Source organism: Bubalus bubalis, chromosome 6 (assembly GCF_019923935.1).
Source record: "Bubalus bubalis isolate 160015118507 breed Murrah chromosome 6, NDDB_SH_1, whole genome shotgun sequence".
Classification (NCBI taxonomy): Eukaryota; Metazoa; Chordata; class Mammalia; order Artiodactyla; family Bovidae; genus Bubalus; species Bubalus bubalis.
In genome coordinates, this window is record NC_059162.1 from 103,385,007 (window position 1) to 103,411,959 (window position 26,953).

The 26,953-nt window shown below is 44.0% G+C and overlaps 1 protein-coding gene across 3 annotated transcripts in view; it reads right to left on the reverse strand.

The window, feature by feature from the left end:
* Positions 1-14,506: 14,506 nt before the first annotated feature.
* RIMKLA (ribosomal modification protein rimK like family member A) overlaps positions 14,507-26,953 on the reverse strand; it is a 32,069-nt gene continuing 19,622 nt past the window's right edge. For all 3 annotated transcript variants that reach the window (XM_006050951.3, XM_044945164.1, XM_044945163.1), the window contains exons 3-5: positions 24,382-24,468; positions 18,621-18,824; positions 14,507-15,079 (exon numbers count right to left, since the gene is read on the reverse strand). In XM_006050951.3, the coding sequence (XP_006051013.1) occupies positions 14,589-15,079; positions 18,621-18,824; positions 24,382-24,468 (782 nt within the window). In that variant the 3' untranslated portion in view covers positions 14,507-14,588. The remainder of the gene's footprint in view (positions 15,080-18,620; positions 18,825-24,381; positions 24,469-26,953) is intronic.

A 26,953-nucleotide genomic window follows, 5' to 3' on the forward strand; every position in this document is an offset into this window, starting at 1 on the left:
TCTCCTTGCTTTTCTTTGGAACTCTGCATTCAAATGGGTATATCTTTCCTTTTATCCTATGCTTTTCGCTTTTCTTCTTTTCACAGCCATTTATAAGGCCTCCCCAGACAGCCATTTTGCTTTTTTGCATTTCTTTTCCATGGGGATGGTCTTGATCACTGCCTCCTGTACAATGTCATGAACCTCCATCCATAGTTCATAAGGCACTCTGTCTATCAGATCTAGTCCCTTAAATCTATTTCTCATTTCCACTGTATAATGGTAAGGGATTTGATTTAGGTCATACCTGAATGGTCCAGTGTTTTTCCCCACTTTCTTGAATTTAAATCTGAATTTGGCAATAAGGAGTTCATGATCTGAGCCACAGTCAGCTCCCCGTCTTGTTTCTGCTGACTGTATGGAGCTTCTCCATCTTTGGCTGCAAAGAATATAATCAATATGATTTCGGTGTTGGCCATCTGGTGATGTCCATGTGTAGAGTCTTCTCTTGTGTTGTTGGAAGAGGATGTTTGCTATGACCAGTGCATTCTCTTGGCAAAACTCTATTAGCCTTTGCTCTGCTTCATTCTGTACTCCAAGGCCAAATGTGCCTGTTACTCCAGGTGTTTCTTGACTTCCTACTTTTGCATTCCAGTCCCCTATAATGAAAAGGACATCTTTTTGGGGTGTTAGTTCTAAAAGGTCTTGAAGGTCTTCATAGAACCGTTCAGCTTTGGCTTCTTCAGCATAACTGGTTGGGGCATAGACTTGGATTACCAAGTCTATGATATTGAATGGTTTGCCTTGGAACCGAACAGAGATCATTCTGTCATTTTTGAGATTGCATCCAAGTACTGCATTTCAGACTCTTTTGTTTTCTGCGATGGCTACTCCATTTCTTCTAAGGGATTCTTGCCCACAGTAGTAGATATGATGGTCATCTGAGTTAAATTCACTCATTCCAGTCCATTTTGTTCACCGATTCCTAAAATGTCGACGTTTACTCTTGCCATCTCCTGTTTGACCACTTTCAATTTGCCTAGATTCATGGCCCTAACATTCCAGGTTCCTATGTAATAATGCTCTTTATAACATTGGACCTTGCTTCTATCACCAGTCACATCCACAACTGGGTGTTGTTTTTGCTTTGCCTCCGTTTCTTCATTCTTTCCGGAGTTATTTCTCCATTGATCTCCAGTATCATATTGGGCACCTACTGACCTGGGGAGTGCCTCTTTCAGAATACTTTAGTCTGATACTGACATGCTGCTGCTGCTGCTAAGTTGCTTCAGTCGTGTCCGACTCTGCGACCCCATAGACGGCAGCCCACCAGGCTTCCCGTCCCTGGGATTCTCCAGGCAAGAACACTGGAGTGGGTTGCCATTTCCTTCTCCAGATACTGACATAACTATGCCTATTTCCTTTGGGGCTGGATAGCTTGTTATCAACTAGGTGTTATCATTTACCTCTGCTTAAGCATTTACCTCTGCTTCAGAGGGGAAGCATGGAACTACAGTTCCCATTATCTCTTTCCTTTGATGATTCTAGAATAAATTCAGCCAATGAGGGGCAATTTGCACAATATTTGGAAGCAAGATGAGAAGGAGTAGCCCTTAATCTTCCTGAGAATCACCCACTGTTGCTTTCCTGAAAGCAGATTTCCTATAAAAGAACCTTTCTGACCTTGGCTTCCTGATTATCCAACCATTTCAAAGATCGTGTAAGATTCTAATTCCCTACATAAAATTAGTCTCTTTACTCAAAATGCTTAAGGAAACTACCGTTTTCCCAACTAAACCCTGACTAACACTATTTCTTCTTACAACCTTTTACTTTCAAGCAATCTGTAACCTTACGTTCTGTATGTACCTCTCATACAAATAGTATGGTTAGGTATTTTTATATCTGTAGTTTTAAAAACAATAATTTAGTCAATTTACATTTTATTTCTGTGCTAAAGTTTTTGGATTTAAATTTATTATTCTGTGTCTTCTATTTGTATTGCATGTTCTATTTTCCTTCTTCTTTCTTTTAGACTGATGATGTATTTTTTCTCATTCCATTTTCTACCTTCCCCCATCTCCATCTGCTAGTTTGCAGGTTATACACTGTGTTTCTATTCTTTAAGTGATTACTCCAGAAATTCAAATGTTTATCCCTAACTTATCAAAGTCTAAAGTTATTCAGGTTGTTTATCTTCATCCTGAACCATACAAGAACTTTAAAACCTTTAAACTGCATTTTCTTTCCCCAACTTATGTATCGCTACTTTTATTTATTTCATGTGTATCTTGAACCCACAAATCACAATTATTATTATTATTTTATAAATAATAAAGAGCTTGGTGATGGAAAACTCTTAAATTTTGTTTCTTTCACTGATTCAAAAGTGTTTTATTTTGCCCTCTTTTTTGACTCTTTAATGAAAATGTATTTCACTTTCATACATGATACAGTGATGCAGGACATAGTCTCAATTCTGAAGCTCTCTATGAAATGTGATTTGTGTGCATGCATAAATGATCAGCTGTGTTCGATTCTTTGCGATCCCATAGACTGTAGCCCACCAGGTTCCTCTATCCATGGGATTCTCCAGGCAGGAATACTGGAGTGAGTTCCCAGTTCCTACTCAAAAAGATGTTCCCAACCCAGGGATTGAACCCACGTCTCCTGCATCTCCTGCATTAGCAGGCAGATTCTTTACCACTGCACCACTTGGGAAACTAAAATGTGATTTACTTGACCCAAAAAGGTATACACAGGTTTAAGAGAACCAGGAGTTCTTGGGAAATAAGAGTATCTCTTATCTTGCCACCAGGTAACCTTCCCTAAGCCTCTTCAATAGAATTTGCAGGTGTGGAGCTGAGGGATCATTTCTGAAAGGGCTGGATAAATGTTCTCTACTAGCAAGTACATATGCACTGTTACAAATTATGTCATTTTGTCTACGAAACTTTAACAAAGATTGACATTGAGTAGTTGCTCTGAGTACCCACTCACCAATATTTTATCATTGCACAACTTTAGCACACCACAGTGCTCTGCCACCAGTAGGTCCTACTATAGATGTACGCCATGCAAGTGAGGTTTCTGTATTCACAACTGCTCTATGAAGCATAATATATCTCAGGAACAAGAGGTCACACAAAACACACATCTGGCAAAGTAGGTGCTTCAGAAAAGATAATGAAGCATTACTTGAATGACAATGTCATCATTTTGTTTGCTAGAAAAAGTACATCTTTCCTGATATTCATCAGATGGATGATGATGAGATGGAGATAAATATTTTATTTAATATATATGTGTATACAGACAGTTTCAATAATTAATAAATATTTAAATAAACAGCAGATTTGAAAAGCATGTAAGCAATCTTACTATTGAGATCAGGATACAAAACCTAGATTATATATTATAAATGTTGTCCCTTGCTTGCAAACAAGAAACAATCCTAGAACATCTTCAAGAATAAGGAAGAAAAGTTTTCAACGAGCAAAGACTATTCAGGCCTTGAAAGTAAAATTTTACACAAGAAACAAACACTGGATGTTGGGCAGGAGAGCAGCCGTAAATGACTGCTGGGGTGTTTCCCTTTCCTCTGGTCTGAACATGTGGTCAGCATTGTGCCCTCACTTGAGGAGGCCTGGAAAAGGAGCAGGTTTGTGGGAGGGAGAGAAGAATGTAAATTCAGACTGGGTCATGGTGAGTTTAAAGATACTTATGAAACATTTGAGGGGCTATGAAAAGGCAGGAAACTGGACATGCCATCTGACATTAGGAAGAGAAGCCTGGGTTTGAGAGATCAAGAGCATCATGTAGACGGTAATTAATACTCTGAAAATGAAGGAGACAACCTAGGGAAGAGAAGAGAAAGAAGGACAAGAGCCTCAGGAAATGCCCTGAAACAGAATGTTCAACGGAGAAGAGGCTGACATAATTTCGGATTTATCCAGAGTATTCATTCAAAGGATTCCCATATGTCTTTCACTCAGATTCCCCAGACATTAACATTTTACCATATTTGCCTTATCATTTTTCTCCATAAATACACATTATTTTCTGAATTGTTTGAAAGTGAGTTGCAGACATGATGCTCCTTTATCCCTCAATATTTAATATGGATCTTCTAAACACCAGGACACTCTCTTACATATTCTCATTAGTACAATCATTGAAATTGGGAAATTAATCATTAGTAGAATACTGTCAAAGAATGAAATACAGACTTTAATTCCGATATCACCCATTGTCATAATGATGCTCTTTAGAGCTGTGATCCCCAGCCTTTCTGGCACTAGGGACCATTTTCACGGATAGCAATTTTTCCATAGACAAGAGGGGGTGGAGTGGGCTTTGAGATGATTCAAGTGCGTTACATTAATTGTGCACTTTATTTCTATCATTATTATATCAGCTCCACCTCAGACCATCAGGCATTAGATCTCAGAGTTTAGGACCCTCACTTTAGAGCAAAAGAACATCCCTGAGCAAGCAGTGCATCCGGTTGCTGTCTCTTTAGGCCTTTAGATGTGACACAAGGTCCTGCTACTCAAATCTTGTCTGACTTAGAAGGGATTCAGCCAAAATTTCTAACAAATGAAGAAGCCAAGGCCTCTTGGGAGCTCTGAAGAACCGTGATTCACTGACAGTACTGTAGATCTGAGGCCAGGGGAAGAGCGGTAATCCTTGGGGGAAGCCTGTTCCCTGATTGAGGAAACTCCTGCAGTGAAAAACACAGCTGCAGGGAAAGCAGTGAAATGGGAACCAGCCTGACAGCCAGGTGGGTGTCAGCAGCACAAAGCGGGAACAGTCTCAGGGGATGACCATGGACCATCGGACACCAGGAGGGGAAGTCCCGCTGGTTCTTTTCCTCGGGGAGAGGAAATCCCAAGCTAAAACACCAGGGGCAGGTGTCTGCAGCCAGCCTAAAGACCTCTCTGCTGGGGCCTTTTCAGCGTGGTTTCTGCCAGAGCCACAGAAGGGATGGTGGGAAAGCAGGTGCCACCCTTCCCGGGGACCTCAGGCCCCATGGAGTACACTGGTCCACAATGCAGTAAATCCAGTTCTTCTGAGACAACTGGGGGAAGTTTCTATGCACTGGGTATTAGACAGAATCAAGGAATTACTGTTAATTTTGTTGTATGTGGTATAGGCATAAGGGAATCTCTCTTTTTTTTTTAAAAGTGGAATAGACATTTTTAAAAATGTATTTATTTTTAATTGGAGGATAATTGCTTTGCAATATGTGCTGATTTCTGCCATACATCAGCATGAATCAGCCATAGGTATACCTGTGTTCCCTCCCTCTTAAATCCCCCTCCCAGGTTCCACCCCATCCCACCCCTCTAGGTTGTCACAGAGCACTGGTTTGAGCTCCCTGTGACATGTAGCAAATTCCAACTGGCTATTGAGAGAGTAGCATGGAAACATATATGTTACCATATGTAAAATAGATAGCCAGTGGAATAGTGGAATAGACTTTAAAAAAATATATTCATTTGGCTGCGTTGGGTCTTAGTTGCTGCACATGAGATCTTCGTTGCATCCTGAGGAAATTTTTGTTGACTCGGCGCATGGGCTCTCTAGTAACTGTGCGTGGGCTTGGTAGGTGCAGTGAGTGGGCTTAGTGGCCCTATCCCGTGTCCCCTGCATCGCAAGGAAGATTCTTAACCACTGGACCATCAGGGAAGTGCCAGAAATCTGTCTTAAAAATGAGATGCTTGCTGAAGTATGCAGGGGAGAAAAGATATGGTGCGTGGGAACTGTTTTTAAATGCTTAAGGAAAGAAATAGGTAGATACAGTAAAAATAGAAAATTTTGATAATTTAAAACTAGAGGGATTCATTAAACCAGCCTCTCTACTTTTATGTCGTTTGAAGAATTTCATATAAAATAAAAAAGAAGTTCGGGTCACATTCCCCAGTGTTTGGTTGAAGGACAATGTGGGTGGCGCAACAGAGCAGCAGCCTGGCTGCAACAGCGAAGCGTTATCCCTGTGCCTCTCTTCCTAGGCAGTGTGGGGTGGGGCTCCCTGACCCTCACCAGTTGGGGAACAGTCTTGGTTCAAGGTCCTCAGGCCTGGGGCTGCCTGGAGTTAATTCCTGAAGCTCTGATCACTGTTTCTCCCAGGAAGTCTTTGGAAATGTCATGCAAACAAGTTCTAAAGGCTCTTGCGGCGGATACCCAGATACTTCCAGTGCCCTGGGACCCCTCCTGCACCACACAGCCATTCCCAATGGCTTTCAGCTCTCACTTGTTATTTGCATCTTCATTCTAAAGTCAGTCCAGGAGAGTATTCTGAGCAGGCTCACGACAAGCTCATACCATCTGCATTAGTATTTTCCTCCATCATCTTGACAGTTGAGAGTTGGCAACATTACAATTCAGACAGCACTCTGTGTTTGAAAGGAAAATTACGGTTTTTCAGAATGCAGCTGGCGTGCAAGTGAATAGGACAAAGTCTCTATGAAGACTTTTCCTCATTTTATGATATGAAAATAGTAAAATGTAGATTCAGCATGTGACTTTTACTGAAAAAGAACCACCAAAAGGGACAGAGATTTGGGGACAAAGGCAAACAAAGCATTCTGTTCCATGGCAATAATTTTAATCAAAACCAAAACCGGCAAAACAGTCATTTAGAAATGATTTCTTCCCTGTGGGAGAAGTTAACATTGTTATTACTGTTCAAACCACTTGGAAACAAGCTCATGGGGTGACTAGTTAAGATATATTCTTTTTTTTTAATGTATTTATTTTTATTTATTTGGCTGCATTGGGTCTTAGTTGCAGCCCGCAGGATCTTCATTGCATTGTTCAGGATTTTTCATTGTGGCACATGGAGTCTGGTCGCAGCACGCGGCTCAGCAGTTGCGGTGATGCATAGGCTTAGTTGCTCCATGGCATGTGGGATCTAAGCTCCCTGACAAGGCATCAAAACTCGTCCATCCCCTGCCTTGGAAAGCGGATCCTTAACCTCTGGACCACCAGGGAAATCTGGAGATATATTCTTTATGGTACATCTTCCATTTGCTAGTTAGGCAAGAAAAACGACATTCACTTTTCTGGGGGGAACTTAGCTGAAGTGTAGCCCACAGGTGAGACAGAGCCTCAAAAACTCCTAAGTTCAGGAGCAAACCAAACAGATTTCTCATGTGTGAAAAAACACAGAAAAATAGAACAAGCAGAGAAGCTGTGTTTTCAAGTGTTTTTATGCAAGTCAGTTCTGCACATTATGACACTGGCTGCTGAGGAATCCATCGCACATGCTACCTCCCTGGAACCAAGATGTTTCAATTCTTCAGTATATCAGTTTCTTTCTTGGTTACCCACTGGCTCTGGTATGCTGATAAAACACCAGTTTTATCTCCCCAGGGGGGGAAACGATATATTGTGTTTGCCCATCTCTGTGCGGGCGGATATCCCCACCGTGGTTGATTTCAGATTACCAATGTGATGTCACTGAACAGTGCAGTTGGGTATAGATGCTCAGCTGCACACCATTCTGTGGCGTTTCCACTATACAAACACAATAGATGTCAATAACCTCAGGAGCACAGACAATAGTAAAAGGTAGTAAAATAATTAGGCAGTGATGAGTTTTGATTATTTTTTACCTATGTTTTAAATATACTTTAATTGTAGGTTTGTATAATATATATTTAATTTGGGCTTCCCTGGTAGTTTAGCTGGTAAAGAATCCACCAGCAATGTGGGAGACCTGGGTTCGATCCCTGGGTTGGGAAGATTCCCTGGAGAAGGGCATTGCAACCCACTCCAGTATTCTTGCCTGAAGAATCCCATGGACAGAGGAGCCTGGCAGGCTTGCATGATGGCTGCCTTTAACAACCAGCTCACAAAATTCCTGAAAAGGTAACAATCCGCTCTCATGGGCTGGTCCAATCTGGTACAGCACACCACAGGTACTCTGGGGACGCCTGGGTGGAACTAAACAAATCAGCCACCTGCCTGGTCCTGCCACCATGAAGACCTTTCTTAGTTCTAGACTAAGAGACCATGCTCTCTCCAGATAGTAGAACGAGTGTTCCTTCTAAACAGGCAATCCTGGGGGTCCGATGGGGGCCAGGCCTAGGGCAGAAGAACTTTAGCTGCTTTACTGGCTAGTTCCATCTGCTCTCAAGGCTGTCATCCCTGCCAAGTCCAGATGGTGCTGTCGGACTATCAGAGTTCCCTACACAGCTCACCCCCCTCCCCCAGCCTTCTGACTCCCCTCAGCCTCTGTTTGACAGATTTAATTCAAATCCCTGGCATCTCCTCCTTCCATTTGATGCAAAGCCAGTAAACCGTATACAGGAAGGGCCAAAGAAGCCAGGTGCTAAATCATCCAAGGTCACACTGCTTCTCTGCTCTCCAGCCTCCCAATTGTCTGTGGCAGCCTTTCCTCTAGGATTTTTCTAAGCCAGATACACCCTCTATATCTCACACTAGAGCATCACAGAATCTCAGGGATAGATGGGACCTTTCAGTCATTAAGCCTGAACCACAGCACGCTTGAGCAGCCACCAGCCCTGTGCCCTCCCTCCCCTGCATCTCTTTTCCCAGCTGTAAAGCTGCTGTCTGCCAGCTTTTATCCCTTGGCACTGAGCCATGATCACAAGCGGGAGCTGTTTGTGATTGCTGACAGTGAAGGAAGCAAGAAGAGGAAAACTGCTGAAAGCCAGATCTGTGGTTAAGAGCTTCACCTTCAAGACTGTTTATCTACCACATTTACAGGTGACGATGCGAAGGTTAAGCAAGATTAAGTGGCTTTCCTGAGGTCACATAAGCCATAAGTTATCAAGCCAGGATTTGAACCTGGGTAACTCAAACCAGCACCATTTACATCCATCCGTGTTGGCTTCCATAAAGCATGATGACCCTGACAGCTAATGGTGATTATGGTGGTTGCCATGCCTGGCTAGGGTAGTGGGAATGATCAGTGTATCACCCTAAGGGACAGCATTTGAGTTCCTCTTGAGGAGGGAGTGATCTTTGTTCAGGAAGATGCCTCTAATAAGCCACCCATGGTTGAAAGTGAAATCTTGAAGGTTGGGGTGTTGGCAGGAATCAAATTTTAAAAAATCAAATAAAAAAAGGAATGACTGTGCTGCCATCCATGAGAACATAAATGGATTTGGTTTGTCCCAAGAAGGGCTTCCCAGGTGGCGCTAGTTGTAAAGAACCTTCCTGCCAATGCAGAAGATGTAAGAGATGTGGGTTCTATCCCTGGGTTGGGAAGATTCCCTGGAAGAAGGAATGGCAACCCACTCCAGTATTCTTGCCTGGAGAATCTCATGGATGGGGGAGCCTAATGGGCTATGGTCCATAGCATCACAAAGAGTTGGACACGACTGAAGCGACCTAGAAAGGAGACAGATATTATGTGGGGTGGAAGGTGAGTGGATTCTTCTGCAGGAATCAAATGAGTGTTTTATGAATGGGGGCTCCATGTCTGCATTGCTGTAAAGGCTCCCATTTCCTCCCACATCACCGAAACACACACAGGAACCCACGCCCACGCTGACTCATTTGAATTTTGGGGTGCATGGAAGTAGGGGTGAGAACTGAGCACGTCTCAGCTGAGGCAGTGCAGAGATGAGACACCAGTGCCACTTAAAATGAGGAAGCAGAAGTCTGGAGTCAGCAGTGACTGCCCAAGATGTAAGTCCCTTAGAAATCACGGAGTTCCAAAGGCCCAGTCAGCAGACTTCTCTGGATCTCAAGGAGCAGGGTGTCCTCAGCTGACACACGGGCTACAGCAGGCAAGAATCTCTCCTAGTGGCTGGCTGTAAGGGGGATGTCTGTGGACCTGTGAGTGCAAGGAAACCTTTGACTTTGCAGCTGGTTGCAACTAACATGTTTATCGATCAGGATTCCCCCTCAGGTATGCCTGATGGGAGAAGCTTGGGGCCTTTATGCCCTTGGCATCCATGGGGGGTGGCACTAAGGCCTCTGGAAATCCAAGACATTCTGCAGTGAGGGAACATGAATCAAACTGGGGCCAAGGAAGCCTTCAGTCAGCTTGGCAGGGGCCTTCTCTCACATCCCACCACTGATGGGGTAAGATGGCCCTATATGCTCTTGGCTGGTCGAAAGCACAGGTGATAAGCCAGCATGCACCTGGAAATCTCATATACACCTCTGTAGCTCTTACCTGAAAGTCACATCCAGGAGCTGAATCCTTCACACCATGTTGATCCAGAGCAGAGGCTCAGCAGAAGGGGGATGGGTACAGGTTGGATCCAGGATGGCAGCAAATATTGAGTGCCATGGAAGAACAGAGACACCCCTGGCAGTATGCCAGACTGCCTGGGTCCCAGCCTTGCTGCTGTCCAGCTAAGTGAACATGGTTTCTAGGATTCGGATTTCCATCTATAGAATAAGACTGAACTGGTTCCAAAGTCCTGCTCTTCTGTGGCCTCAAATCTGGCTCGGTGGGTGACCTTAGTTTCACCTCCGAGCCCCAGTGAATATGAAATGGCAGAGCAAGGCTTCCCAACAAGGTTGGGATGCCAGCACAACGTTTGGGACCATGCCACCGGTCAGTGTGGGAACTGCACCTGGAGAAGGAAGTGGAAACGCTTGAAGGGACAAGGTTTTCAAACTCAGCTGTGTGTTTCAGAAGGGCAGGCTGCAGTCTAGCCACAGACTTGGAAAGAAAATGCAGTACAGTTTTAAGAAAGGATTAAGACAACATATTCCTGAACTGGGTGGTCTTCTGGGTGACAACATTTTAAGCCACAGTCTGAGCTGGAGTTTCAGAAGCAGCCATAACCAGCCCCAGGTTTTCTATTAATATTAGGCTACAGCAGCAGGTCTAGGAACGCTAACTGCAGGGAGAGTGACAAGAGGGCTGCTGTTAGGGCTCTTTCCAAAACATCAGCATAAAATAACAGCAGATAGAAGCCTGCTCACCTTCAGGTGCATAAGAAGTATTAGACCATTTTGCTGACTTTGAACTCACCCTCTGACATGGTTCTATGATCGCCTGCACATGGCTTTCTTGGTCATTCACTTCCAGGAGGGTCAGCTCTTACCTGAGTGATTGAAGCTAGCTGCTTCAATCTTCCTCTGATTTACATTAAGAGTGTTCTCAAGACCAGCCTTCATCAGGACTTAAAAAAGGGATGTGTCTCTCCTACTTCTGCCAAGGTAGATGGGAATCCATGTATCTCATTTTCTTTACACAGAATAGTTTCTAATCTAACAAGTAGGTTAGATCCCTACCTCTAATCAACGCATATTCATGATTCTTTCATTCAAACTCACCAAAGAGCCATTTCTTCCTTTTCCCACTAGAATTTCAGATGATCCCAACTTACCACTTCCACCAAAATGTCACAAAACTATTCCAGACCTTTCTCCTTCTCTTTCTTCCTCATCCCTTCCCCAGCGGTCATGGATCCCCTTGAGTTGCGGGCACTGAGTCTGCAATTGTGACACTGATGTGGCTTATAATCCACTTACATTGTTGACCAGACCCTCAAGACCTAAAGCCCCAAATCCACCTTCGAGGGGGGATACCCATACCCCTCAGCAATCAGACAAACAGCATGAAGACATTTTTCCCAAGTGCAGAATCATATATATTCTGAGTGACTGAGCTATTGGCATTCAAGTTTTGACCAGTTTCAAGATGCTACTACCAGATAATGGGAAAACTGCATACAGACACCGCAATTTATGTTACATAAGGAAGACTGTTGGTTGATATAGCAGTCAAGAGTTTCAGGTTATATACGATACATCCAGAAGGCTGAATACATTACTCCTTTCAGGTCATAAGACCTCTGAGAAGCTGCATCCATTTTCAGGCCCCCCCACCACTGTTTAGTGTGCTAAAGCCAAGAATTTATGGTCTCTTTCCTTAACTCCTCTCAGAGGAGGGGTGATAGGAAACTGTTAAAAACCAGTTGCTATAGGCATCTCTCTACCACCACCCACATAATGCAGTCTCATTAATTAACTCACTTCAACCTCAAAGCACACCGCCCTCAAGAGGTAAATAAAATAGGCATATCCCCTATCAGAAGAATGGAAAAATCGAGGTCAGAGTCAACTTGATTGTATAGGGTTATCAGCTGTTGAAGGGAAGAATCAGAATGAGGAGTTGGCTCTGTGCCCCATGTTCCCTCCAGCAGGCCCTGTGGGCAGCTGTGACGAGGTCGACCCAGCCATCTGGCTGAGGCTCACAGGGCCCACAGCCAGAGTGGGAAATCCTGGAGCAAGGCTATGACCCAGCTGTGCCCCAGCTTTCTCTGCTTCTAGACAGGGCTGGGTTCCGAGCAATGATGCCAATGACTACAGATGTCACTGGCAGCTGGAAAACAGGCCCCTCTTGACAACTCTGGAAGCATCCTCTAGCTGCTCTGCTCAGGATGGGGCCCACTATCATCCCCTTAGTTAAAATGGAGAGACTGAGCTTACACTAAACTGTGGGAAGGGGTGGATGCAGCTTCCAGAAGGTCATCACTTGGTTCAAAGGTTTACATAGAAAGCATCTGGCCAATTCCAACGAGAACAGACCTAGAACCATTCTGCTAAACCCACCCTGAGTGGTAAAGATAAGGTACATGCCTTAACCTATACTAAAGGTGAAGGATTATCATTTTTCAACTGTGCGGACACATGACTGGAGTCACAGCTCAGTGGCATGCACCTTATTTGACTGTATTTAAACTACTACTGTGCAGGGCGACATCTCCAGTTTTCAGTTGTGCAACTGTTACTTAGTGAGATCTGATTTTAGCCACAGTTATTTTCAAAGCCAGTTTCTATTTAAATGTGTTGTGAAAGAAAATGGACTAGTTTGACTTGACACACATTTTACATTACAGAAGAAGTTCAGGAATTCATACACCCAAATGGGTGTTGCTGCCTTCAAACTAGTCACCTTGGGAAGATGTGTGGTTAGTCGAGGGAAGCTGGCCTTACTCAGAACATTTCTAGAACCCTCCTTGGAGCCATCCACCTGTAAGCTTCCCTAATGTTGTTGGTCTTTGTCCTTTAAGGGTAGATTTCTTTTTTGAGGAATGATTTAACAGCCAAAGAGCATTAGAAGATAAGTCTAAGAAAATGACTGATAGAGCCTGGGATAACCTCTGGGGAGGAGTGATGTAAAAAATGAGGTCTGACTATAAGGTGGTGAGGCCTCTTTTCTTGCATGGCTTCAGAGATAATTCCGAACAGGAAGTCTATGTGGTCTTGGCACATGGAACATTGCAGCTCAAGAGTAAGGTCTCCCAAGGAAGTAAGTATGAACAGGGTGACTCTTGAGTGCATATGTTCTAGTTTATTTGGTTAAAAAGGTAGCCGTGTTCATTTCTGTCATACTTCATACAAGCAGAAATGGAAAACTCCATCTCTGTGATTCCTCCCAAGGGAAGGGTCATCATCTCTGCTAGAAGAGCTAAAATGGAAAGTACTTGGTGTCATGTCAACATTATCCACTTCCCTTCACCATCCCCCCATAAGATGTGCAATGAGTTATCCTTGATACCTGAGTCTCCCCAGTGTGGAAAAGTGAGTAAAGACAGGTCTCTGGAACCTGGGTAAGACTAGTATGTCAATGGGACTGGAGTGTGTTTCCAACGGCTCTATCTACCCAACAGGCCCACAACACCAACTCGTATGAGAAAATCTCCTATAGCTAAGTACACAAAGTTTCAGCAGAGGAAGGGGGAAATGATTATTTTTCAGTAGCTCTCTAGGATTAAAAACCCACTGGCTTCTGATGTCAAGTGAACAGGAGTCCACTGAAAAGAAGTCCGTGGTGTTCTAGTGCACGCTTAAGGAAGGAAGTGTGTGGCCACTACCTCACTGAAATGCATTTCCAGCTGAGGCCAAAGGCAGCAAAGGTGCAAGAGGCTGCTGGGGCTGGCATTAGTTGAAGCAGGGTCTATACACTTGGCAGTCTGTAGAAAGCCCCAGTTACAGAGCAGGATGTCTGCCAACCACTGAAGTCAAAGGACGCTCAATCTCACTTTCTACAAAGTGCTTCATTGAAGATGCTAATGAGGAAGCTCCCCTTGAAACACCATATCCTGAGTGTCAGAGAAATATGGTCAAGACGGTGATTGATGGGGAGCAGAGACTGATTCTTTAACAGCATTGGGACTGTGTATTCTCTGAGCATTTCTCTCACACACACACACGGGCGCGCGTGCGCGCACACACACACACTCTTAATGAAGAGCACACAACTGCAGTCACATTCCACCTCTTCTGCACGTGCCTCTGTCGGGTGGTTGCTCTTTCGTACAGTATCTCCAGAAGCAGTTCCAACTTAATGGGCTCCACTGCTAAAAGCCAAAGCACAGCACAGAGTCAGTGCCCCAAGTCAGCCGTAGCATCCAAGTGCTTGCGGCAGACATCGGTTTCAAATCAATCAGTCGGGATGTTGTTCTCGGTGAGGGTTTTTATATTAGTGTTTCTAAAAACCACAAAGCTAGGCCATTTGCTTAAATCATCATTAGAAAGAATGCCGAGTGCCCAGATGGGATTTCTAGTTTCTGTGCAAATGAAATCACACTAGTCCAGATTTTATTCGCTCAAAACTACTAGGGAAGCAGTAGGATTTGGTTTCAGTGCTGCCAAAAAGCAGGAATTCACTTAAGTTTTAATTCTGAAGCAATCCTGGTGTTAATGTTGTAGCTGGGGTCAGGCAGCATGGGGGCCGGGGCCCCTGCTGTGCTGGCTGAGGAAGCCCGGATCTCTCCCAGTTCAGGCTCACTCTCGCTGGAGGTAGACCCGCTGTTGATGGCATAGACGCTCTCCGCAACTCCCTGAGCTGAAGCACAGCCATCTGGCTCTTTCTTCTCCCTGGGGCTAGACAAGCCCGGGAGGACGGCCATCTTCCCGGTCTGCCTGTTGGGCAGCAAGGACATGGTGTAGTCTGCAATGATCCCGCCCACATCTAAGTTGCATGCCTGGTCGAAGGCTAGGAAGCCCACGTTGGCATTTGCCTCACACACCACAAAGGAGCCATCGTCCATGATGAGAAGATCGATGCCACAGAAGTCCATGCCCAGGATGTTGGACACCTGGATAGCCAGCTGCTTGCCTTGTTCCGTCAGTGGGCACATGACGCCCACGCCACCTGTGGGGAAATCACAGTGATGTAACAGTGATACTGTGACCGAGCAGGACCCTACGGGGGCTTCCCAGAATAGACCCTCACCCATGTTCTCCGCTTGCCTTTTGTCTGTAGAAAAACTTTAATCAAAGAATAAATTTAATCAGAGAAGTGAGAACATGCACAAAGAAAGGAAAACAGTCCAGCAAGACAAAATAATAATACTTTAGCCATTAAACAAAGCAAGGACTTTAGCTTTCCCTCAAGGACTATAGATAATATTCTGAGCCATGTCCTTTGAGCTGTTTTGCAAATACTGAAACCCTCACCAGGTTGAAGAAGTTAACTGTATGCTGTCCACTGCATGTAGACCCCAGACCAGTAGGAACCAGAAGGTTGATGATGCTGAGTCCCCATTATCTCATCACTGATCAATAAGAAGAATGTCCTTGAGCTGATCATGCTCAGCTCCCTGAAAACTATGAGCCTCCTCACTACCCCCTCCAGGGCGGGGCACACAGTCCTGTGGGCATCAGCCCACTGTGGCCCCTTTTGCCTGGCAAAGCAATAAAGCTATTTCTTTTGGTGCTGTGCTGTGCTTAGTTGCTCAGTCGTGTCTGACTCTTTGCAACCCTATGGACTATAGCCCACCAGGCCCCTCTGTCCATAGCATGCTCCAGACAAGAGTACTGGAGTGGGTTGCCATGCCTTCCTCCAGGGGATCCTCCCATCTGCCACATTGCAGGAGGATTCTTTACCATCTGACCCACCAGGGAAAGTCCAAGAATACTGGAGTGGGTACCTACCCCTTTTCCGGGGGTACTTCCTGACCCAGGAATCAAACTAGGGTCTCCTGCATTGCAGGTAGATCTTGACCAACTGAGTTACCTGTAGAATTTCTATTTCTCCCAAAACTCTGTCTCCGAGATTTAATCCGGTCCCAGTGTACAGAGGCCAAATTTTGGCAACAATACCAGATACCAACTGATGAGTTAAATGACCTTTCAAAGGAAGGAGGGTATGCTGGCGAGAGGCAACGAAATGGGCATTTTTATCACTCACAAAAGGTCTGCATGGAAATCAGGACACTCTTTGAGAAAGTAATATGAAAGCAATACTCTTTTCTACAGTTTAAAAAAATGTTTATATTCTCTGACCCAGTCATCACACCATGAAGGGAATAACCTTATATAATAGGGAAAAAAGCTTTATGCACAAATATGCTGACGGCAGAGTTATTCAAAATACTGGAAAATCAAAATACTGGTATACAGTAGTCATTTGATATTTGTTGATGAGTAAATAAAATATTATCATCTAAGTAGCTCACAAAATAAGAAAGGAGCATAGTTTATAACCATTAGTAAAAATGATGGTGAGTTTGAGATCACATGGGAAAATATTAACACTTAAAAGTTATAAAGGCTGTGCAGCATGACCATGATTATGAAAAAAAAAAAAAAAAAAAAAAAACCCCAAAACCCATTGTCAGAAACAAGACCACCAAAATGTTAACACTGGTTATCTCTAGATGGTGGGATTAATGATAAACATCTTTTTTCATTTGACTCTGCCATATTTCCTAACTCTTCTACATTGAGGATGCATTAGAAGAAACTAGAAGAAACAAAATTAACTTATTGTTTTCCAAGAGAGGCTTGTGAGACAAAAATCCCATACCAAGACAGAGCCTACTTACTCGTTAAGAAGCTAAGACCTCAGATTTAATTGTCTCCCTTTAGTCTTCCTGCAAAGATAACACTTGGGACTTCCTTCGTGGTCTAGTAGGATAAGAATCCGCCTGCCAATTCAGGGGGCACAGGTTAGATCCCTGGTCCAGGAAGATCTCACGTGCCTCAGGGCAACTAAAGCCTGTGCCCACAACGACTGAAGCTGGCACTCTAGAGCCCGTACTCTGCAACAAGAGAAGCCACTGCAGCGAGACGCCTGTGCACAGTGATGAGGAGGAGCGCCCACACACCACAAACAAAGCCATGCAAAGCAACAGAGACCCAGCAGAGCCACAACAAATAAATCAAGTGGTTAGAAAAAATGACAAAAACGCAACGCTTGTATTCTCATAAACTGATGACTTAAACCCTAACTCTGCCTCTCCACTACTTACTACATTGTATGAGGAAAAGGCTTTAAGCAGCTTTAAAACAGTTCATCAAAAAAAAAAAAAAAAAAGGCAATATGGATAAATTACAAAGCTGTGTATTTTCCAGTTAAAGAATGAATTCTGTGAAAGACAAACTGATAATACATAAGGTTTGACACTGTGGCAAGACATAGGAGTGTCATGAACATTAAATGAGATAATGTACTAGTACAGTGTCAACCTCCGCCTGGCACTTGCTTCTTTCACAGCACTTCAGTCACTGTATCTTACAATGACCTGTTCGTACGTCTTCTTCTTTACTGGACTATAAACTTCCTGAGGGCAAGGACTCTCATTAATCCTTACCCTATCAGCATCTACCCTGGAGCCCACTCTGGGAGACTGCTCAACCACACTCCAGTTGAAGGACTGGACTGGTGTTTCGGCCTCTTCATTAGTCACCAGACTTGATACACTCATCTGGCGATCTGGGAAATAACAACTAGGTATTTTTTCACATTACCAACAAATTCTACTCATGACAATAGTTAACAATAGCTTTCTGTAATGAACATAAGAATTTCCATGCCCTTGGGACCATCTCCATTCACAACAGAACACAAGCCTTATCAAAAGGTTAATGGGATGGGGTTATGCATTTGACCCAAACAAACTGCAGCTTTCTAATAACATCAAATATAGAAGAAAAACACAATTAAAGAAAAAAAAAAGAAATACAATGTCAATTATCAATGCAAGGTAAAAGCATATGCTCTGTCTCCTGCCATTACTTTGGTTTACTTCTCACTTTCTTTTTTTGTTTTTGGCCATACCACACTGCTCGAGGGAGTTCCCAGACCAGGGATTGAACTCATGCCCTCAGCAGTGAAAGTCTGAGTCTGGGACACTGGAACCCCAAGGAGTACCCCCACCGCCTTAGTTTTAGACTCTCCTTACTTCTGGCCTGAGCTGCTGTTGCAGTTTCCAAACTCAGCTCCCCTGCCTCCCTCCTACACTTTCAATCCATCCTCTTTCCAGACATCAGTTTTTCTCAAACACCAGCCCTCCCGTCACTCCCGTGTTTAATGGGGACTGCCAGGTCCTAACACCTACGAGATAGGGTTCACATCGCAGTGTCCTGACATTCCCTGGTTTGACCTCCACCACGGCCCGTATACCCACCTGTCCCTGACCTGACTGCTGACTGCTAAGGGAAAGGGCTTGCTTCTAATTCCTCTCTGTGATCCTGGCACCTTGCAGAGGGTCTGATCAGATAGGAGGGATCAAGACACCTGGACTGGGTGCAAACATCCTGAGACGGTGAAGGACTGGGAAGCCTGGCGTGCTGCAGTCCATGGGGTCACAGACAGGTGGACTGAGCAACTGAACAACAAAAACATCCTGATGAAAAGCCCCAGTGGCTTCCCCCTGACCAAAGGCCCACTCTGAGCTTCGGTGCCTCACCGAGAGAGCAGTTGCTCTGCATCCGTCCATCTGTGGAGCAGCGAAGCATGGAGCCTATCACCTGGCCGCCGACCACCACCACCCGGATATCTTTTCCGTGGGACTCCTTCACGTACTTCTGGAACAGGTAGGGCACGTCGTGGCGGATCAGGTGGCAGATGTCTGAGAGGTGGTGTTTATCTCTTGCTAGAAAAACACCTTTCCCTTTAAGAAGAAAGACAAAGCAAAAAAAGGAGTTAGACACGCCTCTGAGCACGGTCCTTGCCATCCCACCTCCCGGTCCAGAGTCAAGCATTCTTTCCCAACCTGCCTCACTCTGGCCCCTTCAACTTCTCTGAGTTGACTCCTGTGTCTTCTCAAATGGCCATCAAATTTTATTTTCCCTGGGTTTTACTCACCTCCCTCTCTGTTCACAATGCTTTATTTTTTTCCAAAATGAAATCAAAATGCATCCCAGAAACACACAGAAGAGGCCAAAATAAAATCTTAAGAATCTAATTAATTCGGTTCCAAAACTGGAGGATGCTGATCTGTCAGAGTCCATGCCTCACTCACTTTTGTTTAAATCCCCCAAACTTACACTGTGTCAATCAATGTTTATGGAACATAATTAACTGAACATACTTTAGAGAAATTCCCAGTTGAGATGGAGAGAGACCACGGAATATAACGACACAGCCTGATATGGCATTAGGAGAGGTCAGTGCTGAATACTATGGGAGTTCAAGAAGTAGCCACTGCCAGACATCCTGAACTTTCAAACATAAGAAATGTATTATTTGGCTATATCCAGTTAATTCTAAAAGGAATGACCCATACTTCTATTGATGTCTGGGGAAAGCATTCCTACTTGATTCCAAATTCTTTATTTTCTGCCTGAATCATTTACGCTTTTGAACTACTTGACATCTGCTTTTCCATTTGCACATTAGCTAACAGATCTGCGCAGGGGGGCCTGAAGGGTTTCCCCTACAAATCTGACATGAACAAACTATACCCTGAACCTTGTTAGCAAATATGGAACAAAGAGATGGTCTTCCTAAGATTTGTTACTACCTTAGAAAGAGTGGGACATTTCTGAAGTCTCAAAAAAAAAAAAAAAAAATGAGGGATGGGTATCAGTCCCCAGTGGCGAATAAGATCAAAAAGTAACCTCCAAAACATGGCTTGGTCATTGGACATTTGGCACCAGGAGATCTGGCGTCTGGCAGCAGATGGCTGGGATTCAGTAATAGGAGGATTTTCAGCAGAAATGAGGGCTAAAAACAGCTTCCTTGGTTCCTGGCACAGAGGTTCCAATATGGGGCTTAGTCTGCAGTTAATTAAGGAGCTACAGTTTTAAAGCAAGGAGGGAAAAAACTAGGGTGGTGTGGGGGAAGAGGACTAAGGTTATTTAATCATCTACTGCGTGCCAAATACTTGATTTTTTTAAATTATATCTTTCATATTTCATGCTAGCTCTGTGAAGGCATTAGGACAAGTATAGCTATTTTTGTTTGACAGAAAAGGAACATTAGGCCCCACAAGATTAGTAACTTTCTGAAGGGCACATCTTGCATGAGTCCACTGTCTTCTTGAGATTTATTTCCATATACCAGAGCCTAACGACGACTGCAACTTTGTTCACTCCCTATCCACTGTCGCTCAGATGCTGTGTGTTACAACCAACCTGAAAATGAAATTAAGAACACCATTCCACTTACAATAGTATCAAAAGGAATACATTTAGCCAAACAGGTTCAAGATTTATTCACAGAAAACTACAAAACATTTTTGAAAGTAATTAAAGACTGAAATAAGTGGAAAGATATTCCATGTTCAAAAAATGGAAGACAATATTGTTAAGATGGAAATACTCCTCAAATTGACCTACAGATTCAATGTCATCCCACCAAAACTCCAACTTCCTTTTACTGCAGAAATTGATATACTGGTCCTAAAATTTGTATGTAAATTTATGGGACGGGTTTGGGTGGACTCTGGGAGTTGGTGATGGACAGGGAGGCCTGGTGTGCTGCGGTTCATGGGGTCGCAAAGAGTCAGACATGACTGAGTGACTGAACTGAACTGAATAGCCAACACAATCTTGAAAAAGAAGGACAAAGTTGGAGGACTTGAACTTCCCAATTTCAAAATTTTCTACTGGGGGCTCGGATGGTAAAAGAATAGGCCTGCAATGCGGGAGATCCGGGTTCGATCCCTGGGTCGGGAAGATCTCCTGGAGAAGGGAATGGCAACCCACTCCAGTATTCTTGCCTGGAGAATCTCATGGACAGAGGAGCCTGCTGGGCTACATATCTTCCACGAGGTCACAAAGAGTCAGACATGACTGTGTGACTGATACATACACACACACACAACAGTGTGGCATAAGGATAGACATATAGATCAATGAAACAGAACTGAGAACCCAGAATAAACCCTCATACAGATGGTCATTTTTGGATTTTTGACAAGAGTTCCAAGAGCATTCAGTGGGGAATCAACAGTCTCTTCAACAATAATGCCGGGAAAACTGGATATTCACAGGCAAATGAATGAAATTTGACTCCATCACACCATATACAAAAATTAATTCAAAATGGGTCAAACACTCCAAATGTAAGGGCTAAAACTGTAAAACTCTTAGAAAGAAAAATAGGTGTAAATCTGTATGACCTTGGATTAGGCAAGCACAAAATGACATCAAAAGCACAAGTAATCAAGAGAAAAAATTGGGCTTCATCAAAATCAAAACCTTTTGTACATCAAAGGATGCTATCAAAAAAAAGCGAAAAGACGACCTACAGAGTAGGAAGAAATCATGCTCAAATTATGTATCTGGTAAGAGTGTAGTAACCACAATACAGCAAGAGCTCTAAAAAATGTAATACAAAGATCAGTAAACTAACTGAAAATGGGCAAAGAATTTGAAAAGTCATCTCTCCAAAGAAGATATACAAATGGGCAATAACATGAAAAGATGTTCAACATTAGTCATTAGGGAAATACAAATCAAAATTATAGTACAATCCCATAAACACCCACTAGGATGGCTATAATAAAAACAAATTAGACATTTAAAAGTTGCTGAGAGAGTAAATCTTAGATGTTTTTACACTAAGGAAAAAAATTCTGTACCTATGACGGATATTAACTTACTGTGATCATTTCACAATATATACAAATATTGAATCACTATGATGTACACCTGAAACTAATATAATGTTACACATCAATTACACCTCAATTAAAAAAAGATTTTAAAAATTTAAAAATAAATCTGTAAAACAGACCTATACATTACTAATGCTTGGCAAACATGCATTTTTGTTCTTTTTGCTTTGTGACTTGTTTTTATGGTGGAGGTATGTTGACCATTTAACATCACTTGCCTAGGCCAATTAATATACCTAATATAAAAGTTTTACTTAGTATGTGGTGAAAATAGAACTCTCATACATTGCTGGCAGGGATATAAAACAGCATAACTGTTGTGGAACACCACTGTAGGGAAACATTGGTGGTTTCCCTAATGTTAAACACAGAGTGGCCATATGACCCCACAATTCCCTTCTTAGGTGTATATATACACCCAAGAGAAATGAAAACATATATTCACACATATGTGCACCAAGGTTCACATCAGCATTATTCATAATAGCCACAAAGCAAAACAACCCAAATGCCCATCAATGGACAACAGATAAACAAAATGTGGCATATCCATATAAAATATTACTGAGTCATAAAAAGGGATAAAAACCTGATCCATTCTCTAGCATGGATGATCCTCACAAACCTTACACTAAAAGAAACCAGACACAAAAGGCCACATATTGTACAGTTCCATTGATATGAAACATCCAAGAGGCAAATCCATAGAAACAGAAAGTAGATTAGGTGTTGCCAGGGACCAGGGGAGGGACCACTGGGATTGATCTTTGACAAGTACAGAGTTTCTTCTGGAGGTGCTGAAAATATTGTGGAATTAGATAGTGGGGGCTACCCTGGTGGCTCAGACAGTAAAGAATCTGCCTGCAATGCAGAGGACCTGGGTTCGAGCCCTTGGTCAGGAAGATCCCCTGGAAAAGGAACTGGCTACCCACTCTACTATTCTTGTCTGGAGAATTCCATGGACAGAGGAGGAGCCTGGCAGTCTACAGTCCATGGGGTTGCAAAGAATCGGGCATGACTGACTGACTAACATTTATTTACACAATGGTTGTACAGAAGAGTAAAAATACTAAAATCCTCATAATTGTACAACATAAAATGGTACGTTTTTTGTTTTATGAATTATCTCTTAATTTTTAAAACATCTATAAGTACTACATCTGCTATTTAGTTTACTTATCATCTGTCTTACCTTTCTACAATGTGAGCTCCTTGAGGGCAGGAAGTTTTGTTCTGCTCCTTTCTGTATCCCCCTGGCACTTTGTGGGCACTCAATAAATATCAGCTGAATTTTATTTCATGTATATTTCACCACAATAAAAAAAACTAGTTGAGACACTGCATTTTTGCACTGCAGTATATCTGAACAGTATTCAGAGCCCCACCTCACCATCCCAACTCATTTCTCTTACTCCTCAACTCCTTTCCCAGGTTGCTCTGCCCACGCCAGCTTCTGCATGCTGCTTACCCAGTTCAAATTCCAGATTCCAACTGAAGTCTCCTTTCCTTCCACTGAAGCCTTCCCTGCCTCAGGGCAGAGCGGGCCCCTCCCTCCGTGAGGCTGAACCAGGCGCTAGGGCCTGCATGGCACAGTGGTCATCACCTGCAATGCAACGCCTCTACCCTCTACACAGCGAAGACCAAGAGCAGGCTGGGTGTCAGGTTCATGGGAACTGCTCATTCCATGTCCACCCAGGGTACCTCCTGTCACTCCAGATGCCCTGAGCAGTAAAGGATGCCATCTGGGTATCATCAGGAGGGACCCGCTCACATACCACAGGGGAGGGGAACTACTTCTGGCTGCACACAGCCTCTTCAACTACTGTGTCCTGAGCACTGTAGGAGGTCCTGGGGACAGAGATGGGCAGGACCAAGTTCCCACCTCTGAGCAGCTGCAGTAGGAAAGGGGAAAAGGCACAGAAATCTATACCTGTCGTACAGCGTAGTACTACGCTGGAGGCAAGGATGAAGCGCTTCGGAAACACTAAGGGAAGAGTGATCAACTTTGGAAGAGAGGGAAAGAGACCAGGGTTGTGGAGGGAGAATAAATGACATGAAGCTGGCTTTAACACATAGGCAGCTCACTAGAGCACAGAGGAAGGCAGCATCCCCAGAAAAGGGAAGAGAACAAAGATTTTTTAAGAGAGCAGGAGACAGTCTAGGCTAGAATGGATTATGGAGTGTTCAGGTAGCCAGAGAAGGCTGCCAAGGTATGTGGACACCCTCCAAGGTGAGGAATAGGAACTGTGTCTAACAGGCAACACAAACTCTTGGGAAGGTTTTTCAGCAAAGGGGTGACAAGAAGAGATCTATGTTCCAGAGAAACTGTTTCCCACAAAGACGAGAGGATGCACTGGCAGTGGAGTTCAGGAAACCAGTCAGAACCAAGTCAGGCGTTTACTGCGAGAGTCTAGGGAAGGGCCGGGAAGGGTGTAGACAAAGCTAGAACAGTGGGAACAGCGAGAAGGGGACAGAGCTAAGGACTACACCACAAGCTCCGCCAGGGGGAGCTCCGTTTCTCTGAGCAGCGCTTCTGCAGCGCGGGGGCGAGGGTCTCGTCCGCAGAGCTGCCGCCCAACCAGAAGCCGGGGCAGAGGGCACTGACCCCGGTGTCCGCGCGTGCTCTTCACCACCACGGGGTAGCCCAGCGGCTCGGCTTCATCGATCATTTTCGAAAAGTCTTCATGTCCGCCTGCCAAGAAAAGCGAAAGTCAGGGAAGGTGAGGCTGATGGTTGGGGGGGGGTGGGGGGGGTCTGTGGGAATTCTTTAGAGGCCTAGCGTCTCTCTGATTAAGGCAATTTGAACCCATTCCATCCGACAGACTATGTATTTTGTACCTGTCATCCAAAAGGTGGGAGCAGAGAGAGAAGGTAAGCGGCATTATCAGGGGCTTCTACCTGGCAGAGGCTTCACGTGCTCCAGTCCATGTCATCCTCATGACAAGCCCATGGGCAGGGCAGGGATTTTTTTCCCTTATCATGGCTGGGGTAGGCAGACCTCTAAGAAGGCCCCTGAGATTCCTACCTGCTGGTGTACATGCCCTGTATAATCCCCCTCCTAAGTGTAGGAGGGACCTCTGACTATGCTGGGACAGCATTCCTGTGATCAGGCTAATAATCAGTTGACTCGAATTAATTAAAAGGGAGATATTCTTGGTGGGCCCTGTCCTAATCAGGTGAGCCCTGTAAAAGAAGGTGAAGCAGCAGAGAAACTCCCCTGCTGGCCTTGGGGGAGTGAACTGCCATGCTGGAGAGAAGTCCATGTGACAGGGCCAGGCGGGGAGCCTCTAGGAGCTGAGAATGGCCCTAAATTAACAACCAGCAGAAAGAGGGGACCTCAGTCCTATAACTACAAGGAACTAAATGCCAACCAGTGAGCCTGGAAGACCCCAGACCTCAGATGAGATCCCAGCCCAGCTGCACCTTGATTTCAGCCTAGTGAGACCTGAGTATAGAACCCGGCTATGCCATAGCTAGACTTCAGACCTTCCAAAACTGTGAGTTGGTAAATGGGTGTTGTCTAAGCTGCTGAGTTTTCAGTAGATTGTTGTACAGAGGTAGAAAACTATTATCCAAAGAAACCAAGTCTGGGATTTGTCTCATCCAAGGTTAAGGCATGACTGAATTGGCTCCACTATACTCCTTTTAGCCTTCATTTAAAAACTGTGAATATTAATATGTATTAAAATCCTTCTAAATTGTTTTATAAGCTTCCTTGATTTCCTACACTTTGCATCTTTGTTGTTGTTGTTTAGTTGCTAACTTGTGTCTGACTCTTTTGTGACGCCATGGACTGTAGCCCACCAGGCTCCTCTGTCCATGGGATTTCCCAGGCAACAGTACTGGAGTGGGCTGCCATGTCCTTCTCCAGGGGATCTTCCCTACCCAGGGATCAAACCCACGTCTCTGCATTACAGGCAGATTCTTCACCACTGAGCCACCAGGGAAGCCCCTTTGTATCTTTAGGGGACCATTATTCTTCCTACCACAGGTGTTATAGCTCATCAATTTTTTTGCAAAACAAAATACTCTGAAATACTAATAAGACCTGTCACAAAAGTGCTAATGATTTTTAAAAACGAAAAGCAGCATACAGAGGCAATGCAGATAAAACAGGGGCATCATCACATGAAAACATTTTATAAGAAGAGAAGTCCTAGCTTCCTGATACCCACTGATAAAGGTACTCCTCTCTAATGATCTTTTTGTCCTTCCCTAGAATACAATGCAGGGAAGGCCCTTTATTTATTTATTTATGGCTGATGGTATGTGGAATCTTAGTTCCCCAACCAGGCACTGCACCTGCAGCCCTTGCACTGGAAGTATGGAGTCTTAATCACTGGAGTGCCAGGGAAGTCCCAAGAGGGGTTTTTCTTATCTGAGGCCATTCCTACACCTGGGCCTCAGACCCCTTTCCCTCTCACCTCCTCAGGGATTTTGCAACATTAAGTGTCCTCCCTCTGCTGTATCTTCAACCTCTCAGTTCAGAACGGCAGCAGTATTTTAAACACGCTCAGTCGTCTCCCATCTTAAATAAAACCCATTCCTTAACCCTGAATCATCCCTCAGTTACAGCCTTGAAGACAGTAGGGAAAACCACTAGACCATTCAGGTAAGACCTAAATCAAATCCCTTACGATTATCCAGTGGAAGTGAGAAATAGATTTAAGGGACCAGATCTAATATACAGAGTGCCTGATGAACTATGGACGGAGGTTCGTGACATTGTACAGGAGACAGGGATCAAGACCATCCCCAAGAAAAAGAAATGCAAAAAAGCAAAATGGCTGTCTGAGGAGGCCTTACAAATAGATGTGAAAAGAAGAGAAGCGAAAAGCAAAGGAGAAAAGGAAAGATATAAGCATCTGAATGCAGAGTTCCAAACAACAGCACGGAGAGATAAGAAAGCCTTCCTCAGCGATCAGTGCAAAGAAATAGAGGAAAACAATAGAATGGGAAAGACTAGAGATCTCTTCAAGGAAATTAGAGATACCAAGGGATTTTTCATGCAAAGATGGGCTCAATAAAGGAAAGAAATGGTATGGACCTAACAGAAGCAGAAGATATTAAGAAGAGGTGGCAAGAATACACAGAAGAACTGTACAAAAAAGATTTTCATGACCCAGATAATCACGATGGTGTGATCACTCACCTAGAGCCAGACATCCTGGAATGCG